Genomic DNA, 27,743 nt, shown 5'->3' with positions numbered 1-27,743 from the left:
TTCAAATTTAAGTTCCGATACATTTAATCTTCTCTAAACAATTTTCTTTAACTAATCACAAAAAAATAAAAATTGTTACTAATCATAAGCTATTGATAATGTGTGGACGTATACAATTAACCAATCTCTTTCTCTTGTTTGAGACAAGATGTGAATCTAGAATATTATATTCTTTTACAGTGAAAGAAGTTGGGACGAAATTATCAATAATAGATTACCTTAATTGGAGTATTAAACTTGATCGACATTGCCAACTTTTGCAACATGGTAAAAAAAACACACACAAGATATCTGAGAAAGGCATCCAGAACTTGGACACTGACTTTATCCACATTGCCAACTTCTGCAACATGGTAAAAAAAAAAATAAGGAAGCTGAGAACCAGAAATTGGACACTGACATTTGTATGGAAGGGGAGCCTTGGCATAACTGGTAAAGTTGTTGTCATGTGACCAGAAGATCACGGGTTTGAGCCGTGAAAACAGTCTCTTGCAGAAATGCAGGGTAAGGCTGCGTACAATAGACCCTTATGGTCCGGCCCTTCCCTGGACCCCGCGCATAGCGGGAGCTTAGTGCACCGGGCTACCTTTTTTACAATATACAGAACACAGTAAAGTAGATAAATGGTAAAAACATTTACATCAAGGTATCCTTCTTTAGTTGTTAAACAGCATATAAACGTAAAACCAGCTGGATCTTAGTGAGACAGACAGGGCAACCCCAGGTTTTAGCTTTAATCTCGTTTAAACAAGACATGCACCCAGCCATATGGCCACATGGTACACAAGCCCCTTCAATTGCAGCTTCAAAGCATATTATACATGATGAAGCAGTATTAGTACTCCCTCCGTCGTGTCTTTTCAATAACTTCTCTGTTGTTGAAGAAGATGAATCCACAAAACTAGATTCAGATAAACCAGACTGGACTGGGGTATTATCATCTATGACCAAATTTTCAATTGGTGGTGCTGAAGGTACAGTTTCAGGGACAACAGGGCGACGGATAGTTAGAGTCAGTCTTGAATGCCTTGCCTGGAAACAATTATGCAGAAAGAAGACACAATTTGTAATCAATGTACAATTATTGTGCAGAAATCATATGTTTGAGTGGATACATCAGCCAAAAATGAAAACATAAAACAAAATTTTCTAGGAGAATTGTTACCTGCTTATTGACTGGCCATAAGGAAGCCATTCTACTAACAGCCGGCTGTCTAGACGATGATGCCTGTGAAACATCTTGCACTTTTCTCAGATTGTTTAGTCGATTCTGTTCCTTCAATGCATGTTCTTTGTTCACTTTAGTAATTTCCCTTTCAACTTCTGGCCTTAAGGATTCCAGCTCATGAATGACATCCAGTAATTTCTGAAATCACATCACACTAATGATTTAACATCCATAACTGGTGCAACTTTCACAAATTAGATATTAGAGACACTGCTTAATTACCTTTTTGTAAGATCTCTTTTCTGTATCATTTGAAGTAATGTAGTCTCGGTGGAAAGGTATAGTTTCTGATAAAATACTGAAAGCACGAACACATATATTTAACAAATTACTCATATATAGGTGTTAATATGCCCTCAAGAAGTTATCAACATGGAAATATATGTTTACCCTGCGTATCTGAGAAGCAGAATGTACAGATCTATGATATTGTTCTCCTGCCGATGATTGTTTGCCTAGAGGAAAATGAAGCAGAAGTTTAACCTCAATAAAGCTCGTACGCCAACTCAAAGTCAAGGAATGGTGTGTAAACAGAGACTTATAGTACTTAAACGAGCACCATATAATAAGGCAGATAATCTTGTTAACAATCGCATAGAGTTTAGAAATAGAGGAGTATGCCTTTGTCTCTCCAGATGTTATACTAACAGCCATTTCATTTGCATCGACAAAATCAAACTACACATTAATCAAACTTTACAATTGAATTTGCTTGTTTCCTCTTCCATTTTCATCCAACAGAACATCAGATTTTCTTATGTCACCCTTGTCCGGTTAATACCTGGTGCTTAGCACGCACAGCAATACGGTTCTACTACAATTCTAGAGTTTCTATGTCGGCGATATAATTGATAAGATGAATATGGCAGAGATGTTGCAACCATCCATTTTGTTAACTCTCCCACACATTCACCAACCCCTTTCATTTTTCACTTCCCAAACAAAAACTTGGATAAATAAGAACATAGAAATGAAACCAAAAGGCAAGCGAAAGATGACATGATTTTCTTGCCTATATAGTTTGATTCTATGTCCAAGATTCACATGCATAGGGCAGGTGCAAGAGAGAAGATACAAACTAGAAATTGCCATGCAGTATAATAAGATCATCTTAATTTTCAACAACAACAATCTAAAGTACTCATCTATAGTTAGATTTAGCGTTTATTCGCTTATCAAGCTATAAAATTTTGAAGAATTAACCCGAATAGCTGCCCGTATAATATCTTAAACTAAAAATAGACGGCAGATAGATAATATATGTATAATATATGTATAACTATGTATAATCAATGTATAATCTATGTATACCGGCTAGAAAAAGTATACATTGAATCTGGAAGGCTATTTGTAACAATCCCATGAAAATTGAATCTGGCCAGAGTTCTTACCTAGCTACCCATAAGGACTGCCTGAAAATCCTCACATTCTGTCAACCTTAGCTATTTCACTATAAAATTAACTTTATCATTTGGTTGACAAGAAAAATAGTGAAAGTGCTGAAAAATACTTGACTCTCCGAGATTTTGTATGCATGATAAGGCTGTGGAAAGAACGAATTAAGAACTTCTCCGTTGAATATTATTTTATTCCTTCAGATTCAGTAACTCAATAGAATGAGTAGTGAAGGGAGCCTTGGAGCAACGGTAAAGTTATCTCTGTATGACCTATAGATTACAGGTTCAAGTTGTGGATGTAGTCACTAATGCGAATTTTAGGATAGGTTATCTACATCATATCCCTTAGGGTACGGCCCTTGCCAAACCCTGCGTGAATGCGGAATGCTTTGTGTACTAGGCTGTCCTTTTAATAGAATACGAGTATTGAGGCGAAAAATTGTTTTTTCTGTTTTTGAATTCCATTTTTCTTTCAAAGAATTACAAAATTGCTATCCAAGATGATCAACAATTTAATACAATTTTTTTTTCGCTGATAACTCTTTGTATCTTTGTTGACATACAAACTAAGGCTACAAACATGAAAGTTAGTGAATGGAAGTAGTATACAGATTTTATGGGCAAAAGATATACACAGCAAAGTGCAGACAATTTTAAATTAGCAATCCCTACTATTGGAACGGATAATTTATAAAACTATACCTCAATTGCAAACAAGTATTAGCAGATAGAAAGAGTTATCGAGAGAGAATGATGGGACCTCTTTGAGAAGGTTATCAGCGATATTGTAGTAATATTGGATAGGAATTTGATTGTCAACTTCGATCTTTCTAGTAAATTCACTTATGTTGGTCAGATTCCTCGCCGAACTCATTTCACCGGCGCCGGCGACGACAACAGATAAAAATTCCGAGTTTGAAACTCCGGTAAGTCAATGACTTTGTTGAAATTCTCAAATCTCCTCCTGTTGTTAAATGTTGAAGGAAAATATTTTATTAAAAATCACCACAAATCACTACACTATTCTTCACACATAAAATAAGCAATCAATGCCCGTTCTTCGTAATAGTACCAAACCTATTTAACTAAAAAGAGAAAAACCTATTATTCTAATTACAAATTCTAATTAAACATAAATTAAATAAATTATATATACCAAATCCTATTTAGGTATCCCTCTGGTCAACGCCATCACCAAACAATTATTCCTTTGACTTTTGGCGGGACGATAAGTGATAAGTGCCAAATATCCTCTTTTGTTCTATTTTTGCTTCGAGAAAATCGTTTCCTGTTTAGTTGTATTGTTAATAGCGTCTCAAGGTTTTTCTTTGATTATAAAATCTGAATCAATACTTTTTTTTTTCCTATCTTTACGTAGTTAATAAGTACTATAAGAGAGGCTCAGATGAATAGATTGAACTTTAAGTTTACTATACTTCGTTTTAAATTGAGATTTTCAAATCATAAAATAATCCGTCAAAGATAATTCTTTACAAGAGTCGAGTAGTAAAATAATTTACAAAAAGAGAGTTGAAACTAGTGCCATCAACTAATTGACCTGACCCACTTGGATTGATTCTTAGCCCGCCGCGGCTACCCGAAGGGTGCACACAGAGTAACCCGCTCCTATGTAATAGCTCGCAAATCACATAGGAAGGTAAACCGCACTAGGTAAGTCCGTACGATGAGCTCGACTGAGAAGGTATGCAAGTGAATTTCGAACCCTAGACCTCCCATTTTGGGAAGCTTACTAAGGAACTATTTACGTAAATTGTCCATCATAGTGCCTTCTAAGATTTAATAAATTGTGGATACTGCACTGAAGTAGAATAAACATCACCATCATATGAGTAACAAAATGACCAAGTTGAAGCTGAACATATTAAGGGTCTCAATAGAACAAATATATGCACAGGATTGTATTATTACATCTGTAATTCCAGTAAGAGTTTCACTTCTCAGTTCTCTGCACACGTAAATTTACATTCTCCGGGAAGATTAAACTATGAAGGCAACCATAGCATTTTGCTTCAGATCGAAAATCTTAAACACAACTAGCATATATATATATATGTATACAAAACTCACAATTATCAAGAGAGAAACTTCTGTGTATGCCTGCAAATTGAGAAAGCATATAGCTCGTCAGCTGCCAGTAAGGAATCTTGTAACATATATCATCTGCAGTACATTCCTATTCATAACCATCAAGTCTTCAAATCAGCAATACATATTATTTTAATTTACTTCATATTCAATGGGTCTCACTCAAGATTAATCAAAAATTGAAAATGCATTCAGCAAATCAGAACATCTGGTACTCGTCTGCAATATATACGTACGTACTCTTCGACGTAAGCACACATGTTGAGGAAGGGACATGTTCTAAGACAAGAAAATAATTTTGAATAGAATGGCGGAAACACCTATCAGTTCCAAAAATGATCATATTTCCTAAATGTTTTTGAAGGACAGCAAGAACGTCTATAATGTACAATGGTAGATAAAAAAAAATTCACAAAAGCAAAGCACATTTTCCTCCCTTTTTCTAGTTACCAGGAAAGCTAGTGCTTAATCAGGATTTCAATACAGATGGTTCAGAAGAACTCAAAAGTCGATAGGCAATAAGGACGTGGCTCCAGTTATCATCCCTCCCAATTCCTTCCAACTGGAAAAGGCTCTAAATAATAATAGTATATGCCTTCACTAACGAACCCAAAAGGTTATACACTACCAGCAGAAAAACAAGAGCTACTCAAACAAGAGCAACAACAACAACAACAGCCCAGTGAGATCCCACAAGTGGGGTCCGGGGAGGGTAGTATGTACGCAGACCTTACCCCTACTCCGGAGGAGTACCAAGAGCTACTCAAACAAGAGCCTATTAGCCAAAAGTTGGAATACCCCAAAACTTGGTTATGTTTCAGAAGACGAATTGATACTAGGAGAGAATGACATTATTCAACATATTTACTTTGTTATTATATCGAATGAAACAAAAGCAAAGAGGAGATGAGGTTGCCGAATTGCTTACATTTGAGGCTTTGGTCATTTGCTGCTTCAACTGTTAAACAGCATACAACCTTATCACCTGATCTATCTTGGCACGACAGACGGGGCAGCCCCACTTCTTTCCCTTGATCTCATTCAAACAAGACATGCATCCAGCCATGTGGCCACAAGGGATGCAAGCTCCTTCCACGGGAGCATCTAAGCATATTACACAAGATGAAGAAGCACCATCAGGATTACTGCTTTCTTGTGCCCCAGAGTTCTCAATAGTCGGAGAAGCCAAGTCAACTGGGCTGGCGTCGATCGATGGATAGTGAATTGGCCCATTGTCTATAACTTCATCCGTGAGAGGAGGAGCTGTTGGGACAGATTCAGTAACCGGATTCTCTTGTATTGCTTCGACAACAGTAGACGTATCACTAGAAGTGTGGACTTGCTCAACTTGAGTGCCACTTGAACTGGCTTCCTCAACCTGGCAGACACTACTACTAGCTTTTTGGGAAGAAGCCCCTGTCAAAGAGCTATCACTATGACTGGCAACCTCAACAGGGTTAATCCAATTCATTGATGTTTCTGTTCCTGATCCTAGGTGATTCTCATGATAGGTTGGTCTTTGCTGTGAAGCGGACTGAAGAGAGGCACTAATCGCCATTGCTAATTCAACATCCTCTGTGGTCGAAGGAGCAGTTGCAGGGACCACAGGAGTTTGAGATCTGAAAGGAAATGCTGGATGCATGACCTGAAAATGTGGTATAGCAACTAAGATAAGTTTTTTAACTCCATTAATTACAAAAAGAACAGTTCTCTGTCTTCACTGGTAGCATAGTCCTTGTTACAAAAATCAAGAATATAATAAATTCGTTCAGTTGGCAAGAAGCAAGCAGATCTAGACATGACTGCAAACATAACTTCTGAAGAGAAAGGATGTATTATATTAAACCTGAGGAATTCCCTTGCATGCATTGCAGAAAGACTGCAATTGCTGCTTTTCGCTTTCCTGGACAGATGTTAGTTTAATCCTTGTTTCTGCAATAAACATTTTGAAAATGGGGAAAATGATTCAGTAATAAAGTTGCATAATGCAAATAATGACTTAAACAACAGAATCATGCGATAGGCAGATAATTACTCTGTCCTGGACCCCCAAAGCTAATATTTATTTCTACAAAATGGAACAATTATTTCAAATCTTTAAACTAGCAGATGCAGTTTCTGAGAGTTTCAACCCAATAGTTTCCCTTATGCATGGGCAGGTCTATTTTCATCATTTAAATAACATCTGAACACTTAACAATCTTTAAGTTTGCTAAAGCTGAGCATATTTGGCCTAACCAACATATTGATACTAACTGGCCCTTAAAACTAACAACTGATGATGAAACCTCGTGCCACTCACGTGCCACCATAAAGGGTGCAGAATTAAGGGAGATTAGGATTTGGAAAGAAAACTCAGGATGGCCTCTCTTTTTAACCATGCTCATTTGAGTGGCACATGGTTTCACCATTAGTTCTGTGGGCCAGTTAGTATTATTCCGCTAGTTGGATTAAATATGCATAACTTTAGTGAACTTTGGATGATATGAGCTCAGGTGTATATTTAAAAAATGAAAATAGACCTGCCATAAACATAAGGGACAATTTTGGCTAAGAACTTAAGTTTATTAACAATGTTTTTAATTCTGAGGTGAAGACGATAGCACAAGCAACACGCAATACGGATCTCCGATGCTTAAATGTGTAAGTAATTCAGTATGAGAATAAGATGCAAAAGCTTTATCATTTCAGACACTTGGTGGAGTAAATTTGACCATAAGATTTAAAAGCCTAAATGTCAAGCACAGGCTTAGAGGAGAGAACGATCTTAGCAATTGATTAGAACAGCCAGAAAAACTTCTTAACTGACTTGAACCAGCTCTCGGCAAATCGTGGCATGGTCCAATAACTAGTTTTCAAGCCCCATATATATCCTTTCCATGGAAGAATACTATGAATAGACACTAACACATACTGTGCATACAGCACTGTGTTACCGGTCCATTTAAGTATTAGAACTGCCTTATTGTGACTATAAAAGTTCATAAAAATTGCATAGCTCTTTCCCTCGTTATAAATTCCGTCACCCCCATTCTTCTGGGGGGACTTTTACTAGATCAGAATACAATGTACTTACGCCTAGCTCCTCGGGGTCTATTCCTTATCCCTTGGGAGGGCATTATCCCTCGCCTTCGCCTCCAGCGCCTCGGGACTATGCATGAAAATTAACAAATAATCATCTTCAAATGGAAATATTTCATGGCAGCTATAAGAACTCTGGTTAAAGAGCGTAGGAAATTACTGTTTGAAATATCGGATATGATAACTGCTGGATCAGGCAGGCTGAAATTTGGTTCTTCCATATTGGCCTTCCACAGTGCAACTATTGTGCGGGGCTGAGCATCCTGCTCAAGATATAACACTATGTAAGTTAGTAGCATGAAGCATATGACTTTTCAAAAAACGAATTAGTTTCCCTGGCCCCATTAGGAAAGCATATGATATGAGCAACAATCAGGAAAGAATACATGCAACACAGTCTGATCTTGTCTTTTCTAACCAAATAGAACCCAAAGGTAGGGAAGAATGAAATCGACCAGCAAAAGCAAGAATCTAAAGACTTGAGGTTTTGAGAGACGTTCCAAAGAAAGAAACCATCCAGGACTATCACCAAGGGGTAAAAATCTGAATTCAGCTCATTGCTTAACACGTGGAGCCAACTATATGAATGTCGTTTGTCAATCAAGTATTACAAAAGGTAGTACATTAGTAAATACTTCTCTATATAAGTCTAAAACAAAGCAGAAACACGTGGATTACCCAAGTCCTTCAAAAAATCTAACAGTTTTAAGTTCCCAACTTATACATTAATTAGATAGGAGACTTACCTGGACAGCTGAATATATAGCAAGCTCCAACTTGAAAGGCTTTCTGAGATTACGGGAACCGCATGGTAAGACAACCACCCAGCTACAAAAATATGGAATCATCGTAAGTCCATTTTGCTAACAATGTTAAAAATTAGAATAGAAGGCAAGAGCAAATTATTGAACTGCGAAAAGAACTGGTAGCAACAGAAATAAGACACATAAATCAATAACACGCAGCAATGTGCAATACATAGGATAACAAGCCAAAAGAAGGGGGGAAAACGACACGAGATGGTGTGAGACCAATGAAGTCACACACCACTGCCCGCCATTTCCATTAAATATAACCACGTGAATATGCATTTCTGAAGTCTGAAAGAAATAAAACAATTTTCTAGTGAAATCCCAAAATGAACATTATACTCACACTTTCCGGCTAAGCAACTGTGGTGCGAACAGTTCAAGAAATCCAGGCCCGTAAAGTTCCCGTAGCCAACCAGAAAATAAGCAAATATGGTTCTAATGCATTACATGAAAAAAGCATGTGTGAGAGAAAAGAATATTGAAACATAATCCTTGCATAAGTTGAAGGGTTGAATTAAAAACATAAAACTGAAGTGTGAACATATATACCTCAATTGCACGGACAACATTGCTGAAACCTTTAATTCTGGCAACATCAAGTGGCGTTTGGCAGTCATCATTCATTATCAATGCATTTGCTTAAGACACACGAGACAAGTAGAAAATCAAACAAGTCAAAAAGGCGCTCATAGCCTAAATGAATTAGTCATTATATGTGTTTGAGTAGATATACCTCCATGTGAAAGGAGTAACTTCACCGTCTGCTCAAGACCTCTTTTTGCTGCATGATGTAGAGGAGTCCCCGCATGACGACCTAAAGATGTACATAAGGGTAAGGATCAGATAGAGATCCATAACGTACAGTACAAATGAATAATGCTGATTATGTAAATACGACACTGCTTCCTAGATAAGAGTTGAATGCACATTATTTGGCGTGATGGAATGAATTTGGAAAATTAAACAAATGTAATTTTCGTATCCGGATAAATTCAGGACACTTCATTTAAATCAAGATGTAAACAGAGGCTGGGAAATAATCAAAGTATTTTAGTTTACTAGTAATAACCGATGTCCAATTTAAACAAATGCACAATTGCTTGAATTAAAAGAAAAAAGAAATGATTAATCTCTGTCGATATTGACAGATTAATATGTGCACCGCGATTTTGCTATTCTAAATTGTTACTCTATGTGTTACTATTGATGGTACTGATATATTGTCTTTTTCGTCTCCTTGAGCCGATGGTCTATCGGAAGCAGCCTCTCTACCCCTTGGGGTAGGGGTAAGGTCTGCGTACAGTCTAACCTCCCCAAACCCCATTTGTGGGATCTTGTTGTAAATTGTTACTCCATGCATTCAAATAAATGATATACTTTTATTAGAACAGATTAACATAAGAAAGTTTGATATTAGAATACTTCATAGGCGTTTGGCAATATTTGGTTGAGGTTGAAAATAAGAGTATTTGAAATTGAAGTTGAAATCTGTATGTGTTTGGACATGAATTTCACTTGGGAAAAAGTTAGAAGATTTGCGAGTGAACCATTATCTCACTTGAAGTACTTCTTAAATAAGTTTTTCAATATGTCACCAATGAGAAACTAGTATTTGCAAATACTCAACTTTAGTATTTGCGAATTAAATATTATTTTTTTTATGACAGCAAATACTGAAATATTATTATTGACAAACGGGGTAACTTTTTAAACAAGAAATGTCCTAATTTTTAAAATGATCTCAAATGGGTAAAACAGTTAGCTGAAAAGATAATATCACCACTACAATAAAATAAGAATAGTACCATTAATTTTTATGCTTGGAGGGGAACAAAAATCCTATTTAAGAGAAAAGGTGAATTATGTTATGATGAATGAAAAATGAAAGCATATAAAACATGTTAAGGTGGTGGGGCATCTCTTGTACAAATCAATTACCATTTCATAACATTAGCATTTATCATTTTCTAGTTAAATAGTTGCAAGAATAAAGTGACTTAATATGAGGTCTAACATGTCATGTTGAAACACTCAATCACTCATGTCTCGAGTTACATACTCTGTAACAATGGCCTTAGGAGACTGGTCTAAAATCTATATAAGATAACACAAAGAACTACCTCTCAATTAGCTCCATGAGTTTTCTCTCTTTTAAGAAAATTCACCCCATTATTACACAAAACTTTATCGGGTTAAGTCACTACCACAAGTTTCCATCTTAGTATTAAATACATAGAAGATTAGTTACCTGGACGGTAAGCATTGACATTGGCACCCAATTCTATCAAAGTTTTTGCGACATTGTAAAGCTCAGGATTCATGCATGCCACAATCAACGGCGTCTTCCCTTCCTTATCCATCCACTGAAATCAACCCATTTAAACAAATTATAACCACAGATTCCAGTAATATTCTTATCCATTATAAACACAAACTCCCTCTATGTGAACATCACAAAGCATAAATAGTCTTAAACCCTAATTAAGGAGGAGGGTTGGGGTACGCCAGCATAAAAATAATCTAAATCATGATGAATCCTCTGAACACGAAATTTGTGTATTGATAATCCGACGATTCATATAGATGACTCCAACTAGTTTAAATTCAGTCATAATTCATTGAGTGATATTTTTACACATAATAATAGTTTCAAATTTACAGTTTTTTTCTCACATAAAGCACAAATGATCAACACTCACCATAGGAATATATATTACTCCCTCTGTCCCAATTTATGTGATGCACTTTACTTTTTAGTCTATCTAATCTATATTTAGAAATAATTTAACTTTAAACTTATCATTTTACCGTCAACGAGAGACTTACTACAAGTTTCAAAAGTTTTACTCATCTTTTTTTCTTAAACTTCGGGTCTAGTCACACAACATCACATAAATTGGTACTGCGGGAGTACCAATCAAATAAACCACAATTTAGCTGTTAAAATCCCAAATTCACTTCAGTCAACCATTAATATAAACTAAATTCGCGGTCTTTCATCACTATAGCAACTCAATTTCATCAAAGTTACAACTTTTTCCACTTTTTCTTTTGACAAAATTCAAAAACATATGTAAAAATTCCCAAATTCAGAAAATAAAAATGATATTAATGCTAAACAAAAAAGCAAATCAATGATACCTCAAGTGCAGCGCCTTCACGGTGAAGAGATTTGATGCCTTCGATATTTCCATAATTTACTTGCTGATACAGAAGCTCGTCTTTCGATTGCTGCTGCCCCATCTGATAATATTATTCCACAAGAATTAAAATCGAAGATAATTGGCAATATATATTTATCTTTTTGGGGAAAATTATTGAGGAAAGAGAAATGGGGAATGGGGAATTCGGGGGTTGAGTGAAGCAAAAGGTTTTATTTCTGACTTTTATTACGCGGTGGGTGTTGGAAAATGGAAACTTGTGGGGTAGAAATAAATAAATAATAAATAGCGGGAAATGTAGAGTGTTTGCTTAATTAAGAAGGGGGAGGGACAAGTAGATGAACTAATATAGTACGTGTAAGACGCGGAGTCTTTGGACATAAAGAATTGTAAATTTTCAAAGAAAATTGGAAAAAAAAAATTAAGTTAAAATATTATTTGAAAATTAGAATTGTATTTGGATATTAATATAATTTTGGGTTATTTTTGAAGTTTTGTGAGTGATCTGAGCTAAAATTTTAAAAAATAATTTTTAAAAACTAAAAAATTTATTATATTTTATGACTAAACACTAATTTTGAAAAAAGAAAAGAAAAAAAGAATCGGAAAAAAGTGAAAAAAATCATATGTCTAAACGGGCTCTTAGTTTTGCTCTTCTTATCCCTCTCTTTCTTGGAAAGTTCTTGGACATGCATTGATTAAGAATATTACTTCAAATTCATCGAAATTTCAAAAGAAAATCTTACAATACTTATATTTTAGGGGTAAGCCAAATTTATATTTCTCTAGCTTTGACTGTTATTAAAAAATTAACTATTTGTTATAGTTTTTGGATTTTTATTATTATCAAATTATCTTGTATTTATTCTTGATTCTATTAAAGCGCTTTTATTCAAATTTTAGACGGAGAATCATCGTACTGAAATACCCAAATTTACCATACTACTTTTGATAATCTTTTAGAATTACCTTGACCAGATCTTTTAGATTGACATTTTGTCCCTCCCCAGCCGAGTGCTTTAATTAAAACTTCTAAACGGAGAATCAACATGCCGAAATACCCAAATTTATCATTCTACTTTTGATTATCTTTTAGAATTATGTTGACCAAATTGTTTAGATTGAAATTTTGTCCTCTTTGTAGGCTAAAATTATTCAAAAATACTTTTAATATTGTATAATATTATTCGTTTTGAGTCAAACTCGCACGATTTTCTCCAAAATAACGTTTTGGCCGGATTTTTTAGATTGACATTTGGTTTCTAGATGAATTTTTGTCGTTGGTCAATTCCCTATTTTTCCTAGGTGAATTTTGATTACCTGTAATCTACTTTATCTATTGGTGATGTTTCATGAGACCCAAGTAGAGCATATTAACTCATGTTGAGTAAAATTGTATAATGAGTAGTACTAAAAGAAAAGAATAAATAAAATGGTGATATTAGATAATTTAAGTGTTACCATTGTTTTTGTCTATGTTTGATCTAAAAAAAGTTACCATAGGGTTCGAAGTTTTTGCCAAAAAATTAAGATGCATTGACTTTTTTTTGGAGAAAAGTTGTTATCGATGAAAAATTTGCAAAATAGGTTTGAATTTCAAATCCAAACTTTGTTAGGTAATTCAAATAATTGACTAGGAATTTAACTTACGAATTTAAAACGTTTAGGTCAATTTCCAATTCAAACAAATTGGAATAAATTCTTTTGAAACAGTATAACAAGATAAGGTGAAAGACAAACTCAAAGATAATAGGAGTAATTAAATGCTTCTGATTTTCATTTTTCGATTTAATGTCAAGTGTCTATAGGACTTAATGAGAAACACTAATTTTTTTATTTTTTATTTTTTATTTTTGCAATTATATAAGAGAAGGAACTGGTTCTACTTCTACCTTTGAAATATTATAGACTAGTGAGATGATGCCCGGGCTAAGCCCGGGCCCAACAGCTAGAGTGAAATTTCACGTTAAAAGATTTACTAACATTTTCATATCCATTGGAATTATCAAAACAAATAACATAAGTAGCAACTAAATCTAACATTATGCTAATGTTGTTACCAAAGATAAGATATATTATTTTCAACCTGAGAGTACAAAAAGTGGCAAGGTTGCATCCAATTTGTCATTTTCATGAACATTCATATCAAAGAAGAACATATTTACAAGAAAATATAATGGAACAATTAGTGAAAGCCTAAAAGAAGAAATAGCATCTTGAAATTGCAGAAGATGAAATCTAAAGGCGATGTATCTGTAATATGCAGGAAAACATATTCGAATAGCCACATTTGATATTGTCAATACTTTCTTCTCTTGAATCATCAAGTGATAAATCTTCTCTGCTACCTGAGCATTTGAAGAAAACAATGATGAGAATCAAAACCGTTGCACAAACCAACTATCTTGAAAGCTTAATTAATCTAGGTTGAGAAGTCCCCAAAAGTTGATCTAACAATAATTACCTAGTTTGGTATGCCTTGGTTGCATATAATCAGTTGAGTTTCGATCTAATGTTCTATCTTTAGTAATGTGCGGAGCTCCACTACTCAGAACATCCCCCTTATCAATTCCCTTCAAGATACCTTATACATAAATTTGAGCAGTTAAGACTTCATCCAAACAACCTGAACATCAGATTAAATAATAGTTAAATGGTATGCCTGAAAAGGAAGCCAATAACGACAGTTTGGAAAACTACCTTGTATCCTTGATTTGCTAATGATGTACTTATGAAATACGTGAAATTTAAAGTATTAAACATTTTAATTCATAATAGTACTAAGTGTATCAATCAAAAGTTCTAACGCGATCAGAATACCTTTAAGAACAATTTTTGTTTTTTGTATATTTGTCTTGAATGGACGAAAATATCAGTGTCTTCTCAATTAATGTCTTTTGTTTACGTGAGTTTTAATGTCATGCGCTGCATTTGCAAGCCTTTTGGACTATCACTTCTCCCGGTTGATAGTTTACTATAGTAGAAAAATAATTTTTATGTGAATGTCAGTTCAATATGCCACTGATATTCTGCTTCCTATATATGTGTGAGACATAGGCATCACCATCCACTAGTCACTGAGAATATAACTGATTTCACAAATATATGGTACACTTGTTAATAATTTTATCCAGACACAATCCAGGGCAACACACTAAAAAGTTACCAGCAATAACTGGAAAATTTACACATTTTCAACTCCTTACCACTCTGCTTTCTCAGGTTCCATATGTACTACTTCAGCAAAACCCTCAAGTGCTCCTTCAGGATCAATTTCGATCAAACCTGTGTATGATATGAATGCAAATTATTGCTTTGATGCTATATTTGAATGAAAAGGGAGAATGATCTATAATGAAATACATCAATACAAATATAAAGTATATCTCTATGCAGCAATACCAAAAATTATAAGAGGATGCATAAAGTAATAAAAAGGAAACACTTTTACTTGGCATTTGGCATCAACGAAAGGTACCTTACAACTGAATAATACTAAGAAGGAGCATATTACCATTTTTTTGCAGTTACTCAATATGTATATTGGCTGACTCATTTAAGCAGTGCTATACTTCCACCTACAGTGCAGTTTAGTTTGCTAATAAAAGTACACCCTTAAGAATATCGTATATGTAGCTATTTCACTGCAAGACGCAGAAGAAAATAATAGCAGCAATTAGCGAAATTTGTAGTAAAGCTATTGCTACTAAATAGGAAAGGATTTTGATGGATAAGAGGCAACTTTATTATATAATGGAGAAGAACAAATTCAAGACGAATAAAATCATCAAGAAATAAAAATGAGCCAGTTAGAGAACTAACATCTAATAGACAGTAAATAATGTTCCTTTAACCAGACTTGGGATCGGTTGTGTTATAGTATAACTCCAACACAGCCAGAGTTAAAAAAAAAAATTTAAAAGATTGGCGACAAAGAAGTTATCAGACACACTCTTTTTTTTATGCAAAGGTTGTTCTCCTGAAATAAAGATTGACTTAGGCAACAACCGAAGATAAAAGTATGGAATTGTCGAATAAGCCCAACATTGCATATTTCAGTAATATGTTACAGAATAGTCTTTTAATATAATGTGCTTCTCTCTGACAAAAATAACACTTAAACGAAGTAAAGAAATTTATTCAAAACAAAATAAAAAGGAGGAGATAATAAATACATGTATCGTACTTCAAAATGTCCTTGACCGTTTATATCAAATATGTAGTGTAGTAAAAGTAACATCTTTGTTTTATATGTCATAAGCATGTTACTTTTCTATTAGGTTACTAAATTCGTGAAAATACTTTTCGAATAACTTCATTGTAAACTACATTATATGTAGAATGGTCAACATCATTATCGGATGTAGGTGGTCGAATCAACAATCTGACACACTCTGAACTTTTAGCTCTCGATAATGCAACGTAGAGTTGACCATGCGAAAAAACAGGCTCGTGTAAATAAATACCAACAAAATTTAATGTTTGACCTTGTGCTTTATTTGTAGTCATTGTAAAATATAATCGTATAGTAAACTGTAATCTTTTGAATGGAATAAGGACTTTTTCATCATTTGACGATATCAGCGGTATTCTAGAAATAAATACATATGTACCCTTAAAATCACCCGTAGCAGTTTTAGCACTTACAACATGCATTTTGAAATCACAACATGTTAATCGTATGCCGTTACATAACCCTTCACAAGGATTCAGATTTCGCAGTAATATAACTGGACAATTTTTTTAGAGTTAACTTGTACGGAGGCAAGCCAGAAGGGTTTAAAGTATGCAGAAAATCTTCGAACTGACTTTGATCAATGCGTTCAACAGTTTCATCAATAACAACATATGTCTTTGATGTAAACGGAAATTTAGCAATAAACATATTGTTTAACTCATAAACAAAGTCATTTTTTGTTGTTAAAATAACACGAGAAGTTACTGAAGATGAATCAAAAAAGAATGTACTTACATTTGGATATGTGATCTTAAATAATTCATCTAAAGATTCTTTTTCGAATGTAAAAGGAATAACTATAGTATCTGAAATTTCAATTTTGTTATCACAATTGACTTTTTATGTTCCATTTCCAATTCTCATCAAATATTTACAAAAGGCGGAATCAGTTTTGGCACGCATGTTTTCAGATAACTGTAATTTTCAAGTCGATTCCAAATATTACAATATAACAAGCATTCGCGGATAAAGTCTTCCTTTTTTACATTTCGAACTACAGGAAGGGTTTTCTAAAATCACCTCCAAACACAACTACTTTCCCACCAAATAGTGCATGTGAATCCATAATATCTTTCAAAAGCAAATCAAAGACTTCAATCATCTTACTCTTTACCATTGATACTTCATCCCATATGATTAGCTTTGCATTTCGAATTAAATATGCTAGTGAACTTTGTTTACTAATATTACAACTAAAGTTTTGATCAATATCAATAGGAATTTTAAAACGTGAATGAGCAGTTCGTCCTCCAGGAAGGATAGAAGTTGCAACACCTGAGCTTATTGTTGCTAGCGCAATGAATCCTTTAGATCGCACGATAGCTAACAAAGCACGATATAAAAAAGTTTTACATGTTCCTCCAAGACCGTCAATAAAGAATGCTCAGGGGAAGCTATCTGAAAATATTCTGCTAATAATTACATTGTATGCTCTTCGTTGTTCAACATTCAGCATTTTTTCTAATAATATATCATACTCAGAAACAGTAATTGTTCTTTCAAAGTGAACTTATCTTCCTTATTTTGCTTCTTTAGAAGTCTGGATAATTTCATAAATAAGTTTACACTCTTTAACATTGTGTCTCGTTAATATGACTCAAAACTTTATGTCGAATATCTTTCGCGGGAAGATATGGCAAAATCTTAAAGTCTTCTAACATTGAATCTTCAAACTTTTCCCATAAGTCTTTTGGATTAGTAGGACAACAATGTACCAACAGTGTGGCAAATAGGCGCCTTAGACTGTAAGGGATCTGATACCTCACCGCCTCTGACATACAATCAATCAAATTACTATCACAATGTAGTAATCCTCTTTTCTTTGCGGTCTCTCTAAATGTATCACAGCATACTCCATTTATTGTTCGTATATCTTCATATGATTTTGGACGTCTTATATTCATTAATAATAATCTAAGATAATATCTTTCTCCTCCAGTAAGGTGATACGTTACCACACGTCCAATAGTACATTGTAGTTTGCGGTGACTCCATATTCTCAGTTACTGACCATACAAATATTCTGGGAATTCTTTATATAACAAGTTAAGCTCAATAGCATCATCATTTGTTTTATTCATATAGAAAAATTCAGTTAACATAGTTTTTCTAATCATTGGATTGTTTACCACTATGTCTATATTTGCAGTGCTTTTAAAATAAACAAATTGTTGTCCGTCAAGATGTAACTGAAGATGGTAAACACGTGGATTTATTTTACTTATAGAGAAACCAATTAAACGCCACATAGCTTCATGAGAGGACACCCATCTAGCTGACCGATATTCTTTTATTTCATCTATTTTTATAGTTGTGTCATTGTGTACAGAAAATACAATTTTGTCATGCCCTTTACAAATATATTTGTAGAGATACTTGACGACTTTGATATCTGAACATATTTCAACATTCATGTGACAATTGAACTTACCATGTAAATAAGGATTACAGGGAACAACCCAAAAATTATCTAAAAAGTATCCTCTGACTTTTACTTTATCTCCGGTATTTCTTCTCCTGTAAACTGGGTATGAGTTTTTTCCCTTCGACATTTGATCAAAGTACTATTTTGGATACTCAAATTTACAACAATCCTTTTTATTCATGCATGAATTAGTTCTCCACAAGGACCATGCATCATATGTTGAAGAACAAGTGAATAAAGATCAGGTTCTGTATCTTCATTAGGAATTTCAGCACTGATGATATTATCATAAGAGTAATGTGTCAGTAATTTATACTTGCTAGTCAATATGATAAGAAAATGAGCGTGCAGAAGACCTTGCTTTTGAAATTTCACGGTATACATAAAAGCAGCAACTTTTCCAAATATGTTTCGTTTTAGTATATCTTTTTTAAATTCTTCTACTTTGGCTCTAAATACTCTACTAATTAAGTTAGGCCAATTTTGAACTTCATCGGTTGACAACAAATGTTCATTTATTTATGAGCAGGATGGGTTGCATATTATAATTAAAAATATATCAGGTTTTCCAAATCGTTGCACTAACGCTATAGCATCCATATATCATCGACGCATATCTCTTGGTCCACCTATAAATGTAACAGGGAGGAAATTTTGTCTTCCAATGTTAGCAGCTTCTCTGTCACCAAGCCGTAAAGCATCGACAATTCTCTGTAACATATCGACTCTGAACAAGTCTGGGTTAAATGACATAAAGTCTAATTTTTGTGTTTCAAGCTTTATATACTCATCTACAGAGTATTGCTGAAATAGTCTTCATGTGTGTAAAATATCATATTCATCATCATTTCTCATTTGAAGTTTGTAACTATAATACTCACGAATAGAAACATTGTCTCTTTTTTGTTTTTTTCCATTGAAGCACCTGCTCTTCCATTTCAAGATATCCATTAATTGAACACATATTTCTAATATTTGGTAGCTCTTCATTTTGACAAGAAATAGTTTGTCTATGAGCTCTAGTCGCAGGCATAATTTTTTTAATTCCACAATGCCATCCTCCTTGACCATATGAAAATAGTAATGGATACTGTAAAGGATCATAATATCCATAATAATAATTTACTAATTGTGATCTGTTACTGCTAGTATAAATTCGAATATGAGGTGCTTGAACAACATTACTACTATTTTCTTTAACCCATATTGCAGCAACTTCTGATGCAGTAGGGAGATTATATATTTGTTGATCCAAGCCTGCATAACATTTAAGCGCAATATAAAAGTTCGGCATGTTTGGAACATCAGTCAACGATCTTAGAAAAATAGAATATGGATTATTTTCCAGCAAGTCCATCAGATTTCTAACTATACTTTCATCAATCCTATCAGAACAAGCCATTCTGTTTGCTAGTTCATTATCATTGTCATAGAAGTATAATTGTAAATTTTTTGCTTTTTGGTTCGCAGAAAATAGATCATCTATGAAATGATACATTTGTCCTTGAACTCTAAAAGTATAAATACCATGATTTTTTTCTTGCTAAATCTTTGTCGTAGCTCACACCAAGTGATGTAAATGCAAAGATATTATTGTATGTTCTAATATATGTGCGAAAGCGTTTAGATTCCTCAGTATTTCCTACATATAAATTCCGCAATTCTGTGGGCATTTTGTGTATAGTTAAGCTAACTGAATCATTGCGACAACAAAATGTAGGAGGTTCAAACTGAAATTTCTTAGCTTGACAGAACTTACAACGGGAAATTAGTTTTAGTGGGACATACTCTGATCGCATTTGGCTAATGGTTATGTTGCCTTTTTTATTTACGTTTGGACCTGCAACTACCAAAACGCCAGAATGAATGAAGGGAGAAGCAAAGCCAGATTGGTAAGAAATAATACCGCAATATACACCAACCTTTATTCAGAATAGTGTAAGAATTCTGATTTTGTTCATTAGCCGTACCAAACGTTGACTCTAGTAGCAGGTAATTTTAGGATAAATATAAGTAAATATTTTCTCAGTTAAAAAATGGTAAAAACTTTTTGCGTAGAGGAATGTACTTGCCTACTTCAAATGTTGAGGATGGGTGAGCAGAATTTGTTGCCCTGTCATAGTGGGCTGCCAACGTAGTGGCGCGATGCATAATAGCTAATAATTGCAATACAAAATGTGGCTAACGTCAAAGTATAACCAAATAAGCTTGACGAAGTAAGCGTATTTATCAGCAGATATATACGAACATGTAGAAAATTCTACACAAAGACAGAAAACACATATGCTTAGTATTCTAACCTGTTTCAGATGACACCGCAGGTGCGGTAGATTTTTTTGCTCGTAGTCGGCGTTTTAGCAGTAGATCCTGTTTTTCAGTGGATGCCATTTCTCACGCCGTCTGAAATTTATTTCTGCGTTTCGTTCTACCGAGTAGGAAGAATTGTTTTTGTTCTGAGAATGCATCTGTTCCAATGTAGTTTCTACCTCTAATTATCTATAGTTGAGGCCAAGTTTGATAAGAATCAATATCCATCACATGCAGAAGAAAGAATAAATATTCTAAAGTACAAAAATAAGCAAATAACAACAGTAAAATAGAGACATCAATAACCCTATCTTCCTAAATCAATGTTGCTGGGGCAAAATTTGTAACTATTACAAATCGACCTAAATCCATAGCAAAATTTTGAAATTACATAGCATGCCTCGCAGTTGAAAGTTTCAAAGAGGTATTGTTTGGCGAAGCGCAGAAGAAATTAATCAAGCAGGGCAGAGAAACAAAGAGGCAAAAAATAATAAGTGCAACAACCAGAGAACAATTGTGCTCACCAAAAGGCAAAAAAGTCACAGAGGCACAACAACTGAAACTGAAAGTGAAGCGAAGAACACATAGACGTAGAAAGAAGATTGAAAGAAGGTTTCTGGAAAAAAATGTAGATGAAAGTTTCATATTAAATTGCTGGAAGATAAGAATACAAAGCCACCATTTAGTTAATGAGAATACAAAGCGTCCAGTAAGTCCTCAGCATAAAGTGTTCCTTACCTTTTTTCAAGGACAAAACTGACACATAAAGTCACAAGTGTTGGGTCATAAAGTCACAGGTGTTAAAATCTCAATTCACCACATAAACTCTTCAGACAGAAGCAGTTTTGGAAAACTAATAATTAATCTTTAGCTCATGTTAAACGCAAGCACACACGACGGCGGGAAGCTGCTTGGCTTTCCTTTATGTATAGTAGTAACTAGTAAAATTATGTCCGGGCTAAGCTCGGACCTAATGGCTATGTGAACAATTTGTGTCTAAATATATTTTGATTTAATTATTTCTGTATCGATTGTTAGTGATTAACATCATTTTGGGTATCATACAGAAAATTCTTAGATGTTTTAAAAGGACTTTAGAGTTAGTTATATGTACCTAATTGTATGAGATAACTTAAGTGATGGAACATATTTAGCTCCACTCTTCCGCAACCGTCTATGTTGTGTGATTTTTTAAAAAACTTTTAGCCAAAATACTGATTGTTGTCAACTCTTGAACTGATGCATATGCAACATCGGAGTAGAAAGTCGAAGTTTATGGAGTAAATTGTTGATTCAATAACTCTTTTTACACCAGTGCTCTGATCCCCCATAAAGTAGTGTATCAGTGACAGTGTAACTGTGCAAGTTTTGGGATATAACCAAGAAATTAAAAAATTACACTCACAACCTTTTCTCTTAAATGTTAGTGTAATTTCAGTTTTATTATTAAAAATTACTTTAAATCATTAATAAGATAAGAATATCATAATTTTGTCGGATGAAATATAAAATGTCATTGTTAGATGTATATTACGATATTTGAACCCTTTCTTTTCTTATTCTCGGTAAAATTGTGAAATTTTTAGAAGATTTTCCATCTAAATTTACCTTTAGTTATTTTACTCTAACTTATATAATAGACAACCTATACTTTTGTAGAATATGGTGACTTCATTTTAATTTGTATTAGTTATTATCGCTATCCTAAATGTAACGTTTATATCAATATAAGATAAAATTGTAATTCTTTTATATGTACCTCGTGTTAATTGTTTTACCAATATTTTCTAATTTATGATTTGCAGCAGTAAAAAGCAAATATATTTTCTCTCCCAAAGTTTTTATGTTCCCAATTTTTTTCTTTTAATGATAATTGCTTATAGTTCCTCAAGCACAATTACAGAAGTTATCCATCCATTATTTTTATCAATCTTTTCTAAAATAATGGACAATTTACTTTCTTCTAACTTTTATCAATTACCTATATAACGAATTGTATGTTCTAATTAGATCATTGTAATAGTTAGTTTATGCACTTACAAATTTATTTTATTAGTTTCTCAATAAATATAACAATATCTTGCTTGTTTTGTGAACACATGATATTAACTTGCGATAATGATAATTTGCTTTGGAAATAAAAAAATAGATAATCGATGCAATTTAATTTAGACATATAGCTATCAGCAAAATCACCACTTTTGTATCTGCAAGTATATTACACCACTCAAGAGAAATACAAATTATTACTCCGATCATTTCATTTTATGTATCATTATTTTATTTTAATATATTTTGAAAAAATGTTACATTTCATACATGTAAAGAAATTTTATCTTAAGCATCATTTTTTAAATAAACTTTTATAGTTATAAAGTTATTAAGGTTGCAAGTTTTTAAAAAGTACCACATAATCAAAGCAAGAGATTGGATTAATTTTAATTTACAATCAAGGAAAGGAAAGGTCAAATTTAAGTTGCTAAAATGAGCTCCCTTTTTCGTATACTACGTATGATATTTACATTAAAAAAAATAAATCTATATCACATACACTTGTCAGAGCGTGTCACTTTCATGTGACATCAGCAGCTACGAAACTTTTATGGGAATTGAAAGAAGGCTCATCCATTTGTTGGATTTACGAAAGTGTACAAGTAGATTATGCTTAAGAATTGCTAAATAGATTATGATTGGCTCATAAAATTAGGAAATCAAAGCTCTTTTATTGGTGCTTTTTATTAACTCATAATTTAAACACAAGAACTCCCGCAGTACAAGTTCTTAAAGCCAGACTCTCAGCCATTTTATTCTCTTATGATACAAATGGCCTAACTTGAAACATAGCATAACACAACATAAGATTCAAACATTACATTACACTTAATTTTCTAAGCATATTCTTCTCTCCTACTAGATTTAGACCCTGGTCCAAAAACAGTCAACTCTTCCCTATTATACTTCAAACTCCTAGCTTCTTGCCTAGAAATTTGGTAAGAGTTCATTAAAACTTCCTCTGGCATTGCTCTAAGTGCTGATAATCTTCCAGCCAGTGGGTTAACCATTGCATTGTCATTAGTCTTAAAAGCAATGTACTCAAGTCCTTCATTGCCTGCTCTCTTCACTATAGCAAAGTTCTGTGGCACAATTAGTAGCTGATTCTCTCTGACTTCGTCGTCGAATACTGATCGTCCGGCGTTTCCGACTACCTGAATTCGGCCGCTTCCTCTTATGATGTAGATTATTGAGTGGGCGTTCATGTTCCAGTGTGGTGCAACTATTGCATTCTGCAAAGCCAAGCAACAGAGAGAGCTAGTTAATTTATTTACATGCTTACAGTACTTCACATGTAGCTCTAATGATATAAAAAGATTAATTATGCGAAGAAAGGGTCAGTCATCTTTTGAAAATTCCTCTAAATTCTGCTCTACCATCCATGAATTTGTCAATCTTCTTTTTTTCCACATGTCTCTAGAAACTTTGTTTTTATTTGGAAAACTAGAAGGGCAGGCGTTCACGCACAATCGCCACACCCCATTCACCCCAAGGGATACATGCCCAAGAAGTGTAATGTAGACCAAGGAGTATGATGTAGATGACTGCTTTCACGGCTCGAACGTGTGACTTATATCGGCTTAAACCCGACCCAAAGAGCCTACCCTAATGCAAGGGTTAGTGGCCGCAAGGCTTGCACGGCTCGAGCGTGTGACCTATATCGGCTCGAACCCGAACACTTAATTAAGACTTCACTAACTTGAGTAGTAAGGCCATATTTAAAACAATTTCAGGAATTTCTTGTTGTTCTAGAAGAACAAATATTTTGTTAAATTAAGATTGTTAAATTCTAAAAAGTTATTTTTATATAAGTAAGAAAAATAAGAAAATTAGGAAAATAGTGTTACTACTACTCTGTAAATTTGCCTATACGTACCCGGTAGAGGGTTCCTCGCTCAGCACTGAGTTGGAGAAAGTTGAGAATAGGAAGACTCAAACTGTTAACAGTGCTGACGCGTCCGCCACGTGGATTGTACACGTCAGATCTAGAAGGATGACCAATATTCTCTCTCAACTTCAGTGTACATATTGTTTCTTCTAACCCATTCAATGGCCATCTTCCTCCTTCTCTTTGTTGCTGTTCCCTTCGTTCTTCTTGTTCAGATTCTTCAGGTAGAGTTAAACGAAGCTCTTCTGCTCTAACAATTACACCTCTCTCTTCGTTCTGTCCTTGAAGTTTTCTTATGGTTTCGACGTCGACGTTGAATGCTTCGGACAAAATCTCAGTGTCGAAACCGTTGAAAATGTTGCCTCCTTTAGATGTTTTCTCTTGTTCTGATCTCCTTTCTTGCATTGTTGTTTCTTGTTGTCTTCCTACGAATTGTTGTTGTAATCCACGTTGTGGGTTTCCAGCTAGGAAGAAACTCTACATTTATACACAATTTAAATGTTAAAGTTTCACCTTCTATATAGGGTGATGTAAATTTTTCAATAAATATTGATGTTTTTATTATAGCATAAAATAATTTTACAATGTTAAACAAATCATCCTATAACATAGGCTGTCATCAATTTTTTTGTCACAAGTAGTATATAAATATCACAAATGCTGGAGCTTTATGCATTTTATGTCTCCATCTGTTTCTTTTCTTCTTCTTTTATTAAATTTTAAGAAATCACTATTGAATTTTTGAAGATCGAGATTTTTTTTTTGGTGATGGATAAAACTTTACTTTTTTTTATTTTGTTGTAGTTCTAAGCAATGATTTTAAGCAGGGGTAAGAAACCATGGCAAAGTGAAACAGGGCAGTCACATTTGAGAAAGACAGAGTATATATTTCCATCGTAAAATAAGTAGAACAAATGCTTAAAATTTTTCAAAAGATTTTAATTAATACCCAAATGGTGCCATTTTGTCCTTCTACAAAACTAAGCTAATTAATTTAGGATCCCTTTGTCCATAAAAAAAAAAATCCTGCTACGTAAAGTTTCTGAAAAATTTTCAAAAACCAAAAAGTAATTTTGACCACTTTTTCAAAATTTTCAAAAAGGAAAAAACCTTTTTACCCACTCACAACTGCTACCTAACATTTTACTTTTTCAAGTGTCCATGATTTCAAATTCTAAATGCCATTTTTCAAAATAACTCCAAATATTACTTTTTTCAAAAATTACAATTTTTACGTCTAAACACCTACTTAATGTTCTTTAAGAAAAAATCTGATTTATATATCATTATTATTGACAAATAATGTTAAAATAATTAAAATTTACCCTGAAGGTGAGATCAAGTTGATTAGCGTGGTTAGAAGTGTCAAGAAGTGAGACAGTGACAATTGGTTCCTCAGCATCATTGTACATCCAGAAAGTGACACCCGCCGGCAAAGCAAGAACATCACCAGCTCTGAAACGTCTGAGTTTCTGGTGCCTGTCGTTGAAACTCCGGCGTCTTTCTCCGGTTCTGTATTCCCCAGATTCTGTTTCATATGTTTCAGCACACCCCGGTATCACAGTCGAGTGAATACCACGACCTGCAAAATTTATTCAAATTGTCACAGCAGATATAAATAAATAAATTTGTCACACTCTACTGAATTGAATATCTTAAATTTAAAATAATATGATCACACACTTTAATATAAATTCTAGAGTTCAATTCCTAGGATCATCGATAAACAGTTGTGTGCTTCACAAAAAAAAAGAGTCAAATAGAAGGCGTGTTGCAAATAATAAGATAAATTTTGGACAAATTAAATCTACTAAAATCCAACCATCCATTAAAGAAAGTTGGATCAATACCCCGAAAAAAGATAAACTATTAATGGATAGACGAAAAAATATATAAAATTTATATATTTTTATATATAACATATAAAATGTATATATATAAAAACAATATTCATTTTTTTGGTTATTATTTTGAAAGAGCGGTTATATAGTGTCATTTTCTCAAAATAATTTGACTACTAACTACAACACGTTAGTTATCCGTCCACAAAAAAAGCTAGATTAGTAACCCGAAATATTATGTTAGTTAATAATGTATAAATTTCTTTACACTTCTAAAGATATATATAATTTAAATCCAAGAAATAAATGTGCTCTCTCTTAATTGCTCAAGCTTATAGATGTGATCAACATAATTCAACACAAATAATACCAATCAAACAATTAAGGAAATAGTTATACCTTGGATAATGTACATGAGCATGGGAGTGTTGGTATAGTAAGGAAGCAAAAGTCCATTTCGCCTAATTTGATGGCGAACGGCTTGAACTCCGGCGCACTCAAATTGCTCATGGGTAGCATCCCAGAACTCAATAACACCGGCCTCAGACTCGAACCTCCGGGTTGGTTCTTGAGCGTTCAAACGCTCAATTTGGCACTCGGTTTTCGACCTGAGAGCGCGGTGTTGTTGCTGTTGTTGAAGTCTCTGCCATACGTTCTGTTGCTGTTGCTCTAAGAGCTGAGCAAAACAGCCGTGGGAGAGAACGAGGAAGCAAAGGGTGAGAAATAGGACTGAGGAGAAAGTAGCCATTGTTGTTGTGTTAATTTATTGCTGATGGAATTAAAATGGAGATGAGAAGATGGGATTTATAGGAAGGAAAAGAAGAGTTAAGGTTTGACACGTACTTGTTTTGCATGGATGAAAGTCTTGCATGTTTTACACATAACACAGAGCATTTTAGGGTATGTGGCTAATGGCTTCTGCAAAAATGGATTCACTTCTTTTTTGTGTTTTTATTTGCATGTCTCTTGTAGTCTTCTACTAGCTAGTATATTCGACCGGAGTAATTGTAATACTCGTACATGTTATGTGCTCTGTATCTAATGCACACTAGTCTAATAGCAGGGGGGTGAAAAAATACTCTGTGTACTACACAATATAGAAAACAAGGTTACAAATCTAAATCCTTCCTTTAGTACGTTAAAAAGGGAGGAATATCCTCCATATTTAACTACTAAAAATTCACTTAAAACCATCCGAAAAAACATAC

The 27,743-nt window shown here is 33.9% G+C and overlaps 3 protein-coding genes and 1 long non-coding RNA gene across 7 annotated transcripts; all 4 read right to left on the bottom strand.

Annotated features, from left to right (window-relative positions):
• Nucleotides 1–401: 401 nt before the first annotated feature.
• On the bottom strand, nucleotides 402–3,749 carry LOC104098530 (AMSH-like ubiquitin thioesterase 3). The gene is made up of 5 exons (XM_009605283.4): nucleotides 3,386–3,749; nucleotides 1,619–1,683; nucleotides 1,451–1,526; nucleotides 1,166–1,366; nucleotides 402–1,032 (listed from the first exon to the last, which is right to left on the bottom strand). The coding sequence occupies exons 1-5, from the start codon at nucleotides 3,497–3,499 to the stop codon at nucleotides 664–666; spliced, it is 825 nt and encodes a 274-aa protein (XP_009603578.1). The 5' UTR covers nucleotides 3,500–3,749; the 3' UTR covers nucleotides 402–663.
• Nucleotides 3,750–4,492: 743 nt separating this feature from the next.
• On the bottom strand, nucleotides 4,493–12,010 carry LOC104098531 (putative E3 ubiquitin-protein ligase XBAT35). 2 transcript variants are annotated; one of them, XM_009605285.4, is made up of 11 exons: nucleotides 11,766–12,010; nucleotides 10,873–10,987; nucleotides 9,358–9,438; nucleotides 9,174–9,262; nucleotides 8,968–9,059; nucleotides 8,559–8,640; nucleotides 7,973–8,075; nucleotides 7,808–7,882; nucleotides 6,578–6,663; nucleotides 5,660–6,376; nucleotides 4,493–4,743 (listed from the first exon to the last, which is right to left on the bottom strand). In XM_009605285.4, the coding sequence occupies exons 1-10, from the start codon at nucleotides 11,865–11,867 to the stop codon at nucleotides 5,693–5,695; spliced, it is 1,509 nt and encodes a 502-aa protein (XP_009603580.1). In that variant the 5' UTR covers nucleotides 11,868–12,010; the 3' UTR covers nucleotides 4,493–4,743; nucleotides 5,660–5,692. The 2 variants fall into 2 exon arrangements, with proteins under 2 accessions (XP_009603580.1, XP_009603581.1); XM_009605286.4 differs by lacking the exon at nucleotides 7,808–7,882 and having other exon boundaries at nucleotides 11,766–12,009.
• A 6,728-nt stretch (nucleotides 12,011–18,738) lies between these two features.
• Nucleotides 18,739–21,464, bottom strand: LOC104098532 (uncharacterized). Of its 3 annotated transcripts, none has more exons than XR_011411271.1 (3): nucleotides 21,279–21,464; nucleotides 20,236–20,943; nucleotides 18,739–19,704 (listed from the first exon to the last, which is right to left on the bottom strand). It is a non-coding gene; the product is annotated as an uncharacterized lncRNA (long non-coding RNA). The 3 variants fall into 3 exon arrangements; XR_011411270.1 differs by having other exon boundaries at nucleotides 18,739–20,287; nucleotides 20,370–20,943; XR_004507578.2 differs by having other exon boundaries at nucleotides 18,739–20,603; nucleotides 20,748–20,943.
• A 2,068-nt stretch (nucleotides 21,465–23,532) lies between these two features.
• Nucleotides 23,533–27,322, bottom strand: LOC104098533 (11S globulin seed storage protein Ana o 2.0101-like). The gene is made up of 4 exons (XM_009605287.4): nucleotides 26,935–27,322; nucleotides 26,020–26,276; nucleotides 24,683–25,171; nucleotides 23,533–24,038 (listed from the first exon to the last, which is right to left on the bottom strand). Exons 1-4 carry the CDS (start codon nucleotides 27,281–27,283, stop codon nucleotides 23,643–23,645), a joined length of 1,491 nt encoding a protein of 496 aa, XP_009603582.1. The 5' UTR covers nucleotides 27,284–27,322; the 3' UTR covers nucleotides 23,533–23,642.
• Nucleotides 27,323–27,743: the final 421 nt, after the last annotated feature.

This window comes from Nicotiana tomentosiformis, chromosome 9 (assembly GCF_000390325.3).
Source record: "Nicotiana tomentosiformis chromosome 9, ASM39032v3, whole genome shotgun sequence".
Lineage (NCBI taxonomy): Eukaryota > Viridiplantae > Streptophyta > Magnoliopsida > Solanales > Solanaceae > Nicotiana > Nicotiana tomentosiformis.
This window is presented reverse-complemented; position numbering and strand designations above follow the sequence as displayed.

Bases quoted from the DNA above. Each gene is read 5' to 3' on its own strand.
- LOC104098530 (XM_009605283.4), bottom strand. From the start codon at position 3,499: ATGAGTTCGGCGAGGAATCTGACCAACATAAGTGAATTTACTAGAAAG. The intron at 1,367-1,450 runs GTAATTAAGCAG...ATGTGATTTCAG, and splicing joins AAAAGAGATCTTACAAAAAG to AAATTACTGGATGTCATTCA. The intron at 1,033-1,165 runs GTAACAATTCTC...AATTGTTTCCAG, and splicing joins TATGGCCAGTCAATAAGCAG to GCAAGGCATTCAAGACTGAC.
- LOC104098531 (XM_009605285.4), bottom strand. From the start codon at position 11,867: ATGGGGCAGCAGCAATCGAAAGACGAGCTTCTGTATCAGCAAGTAAAT. The intron at 9,263-9,357 runs GTATATCTACTC...GTGTGTCTTAAG, and splicing joins GTTACTCCTTTCACATGGAG to CAAATGCATTGATAATGAAT. The intron at 8,641-8,967 runs GTGAGTATAATG...ATATTTTTGTAG, and splicing joins CAGTTGCTTAGCCGGAAAGT to CTGGGTGGTTGTCTTACCAT.
- LOC104098533 (XM_009605287.4), bottom strand. From the start codon at position 27,283: ATGGCTACTTTCTCCTCAGTCCTATTTCTCACCCTTTGCTTCCTCGTT. The intron at 26,277-26,934 runs GTATAACTATTT...TAAATTTTGCAG, and splicing joins GCTCATGTACATTATCCAAG to GTCGTGGTATTCACTCGACT. The intron at 24,039-24,682 runs GTACGTATAGGC...TTGGCTTTGCAG, and splicing joins AGCGAGGAACCCTCTACCGG to AATGCAATAGTTGCACCACA.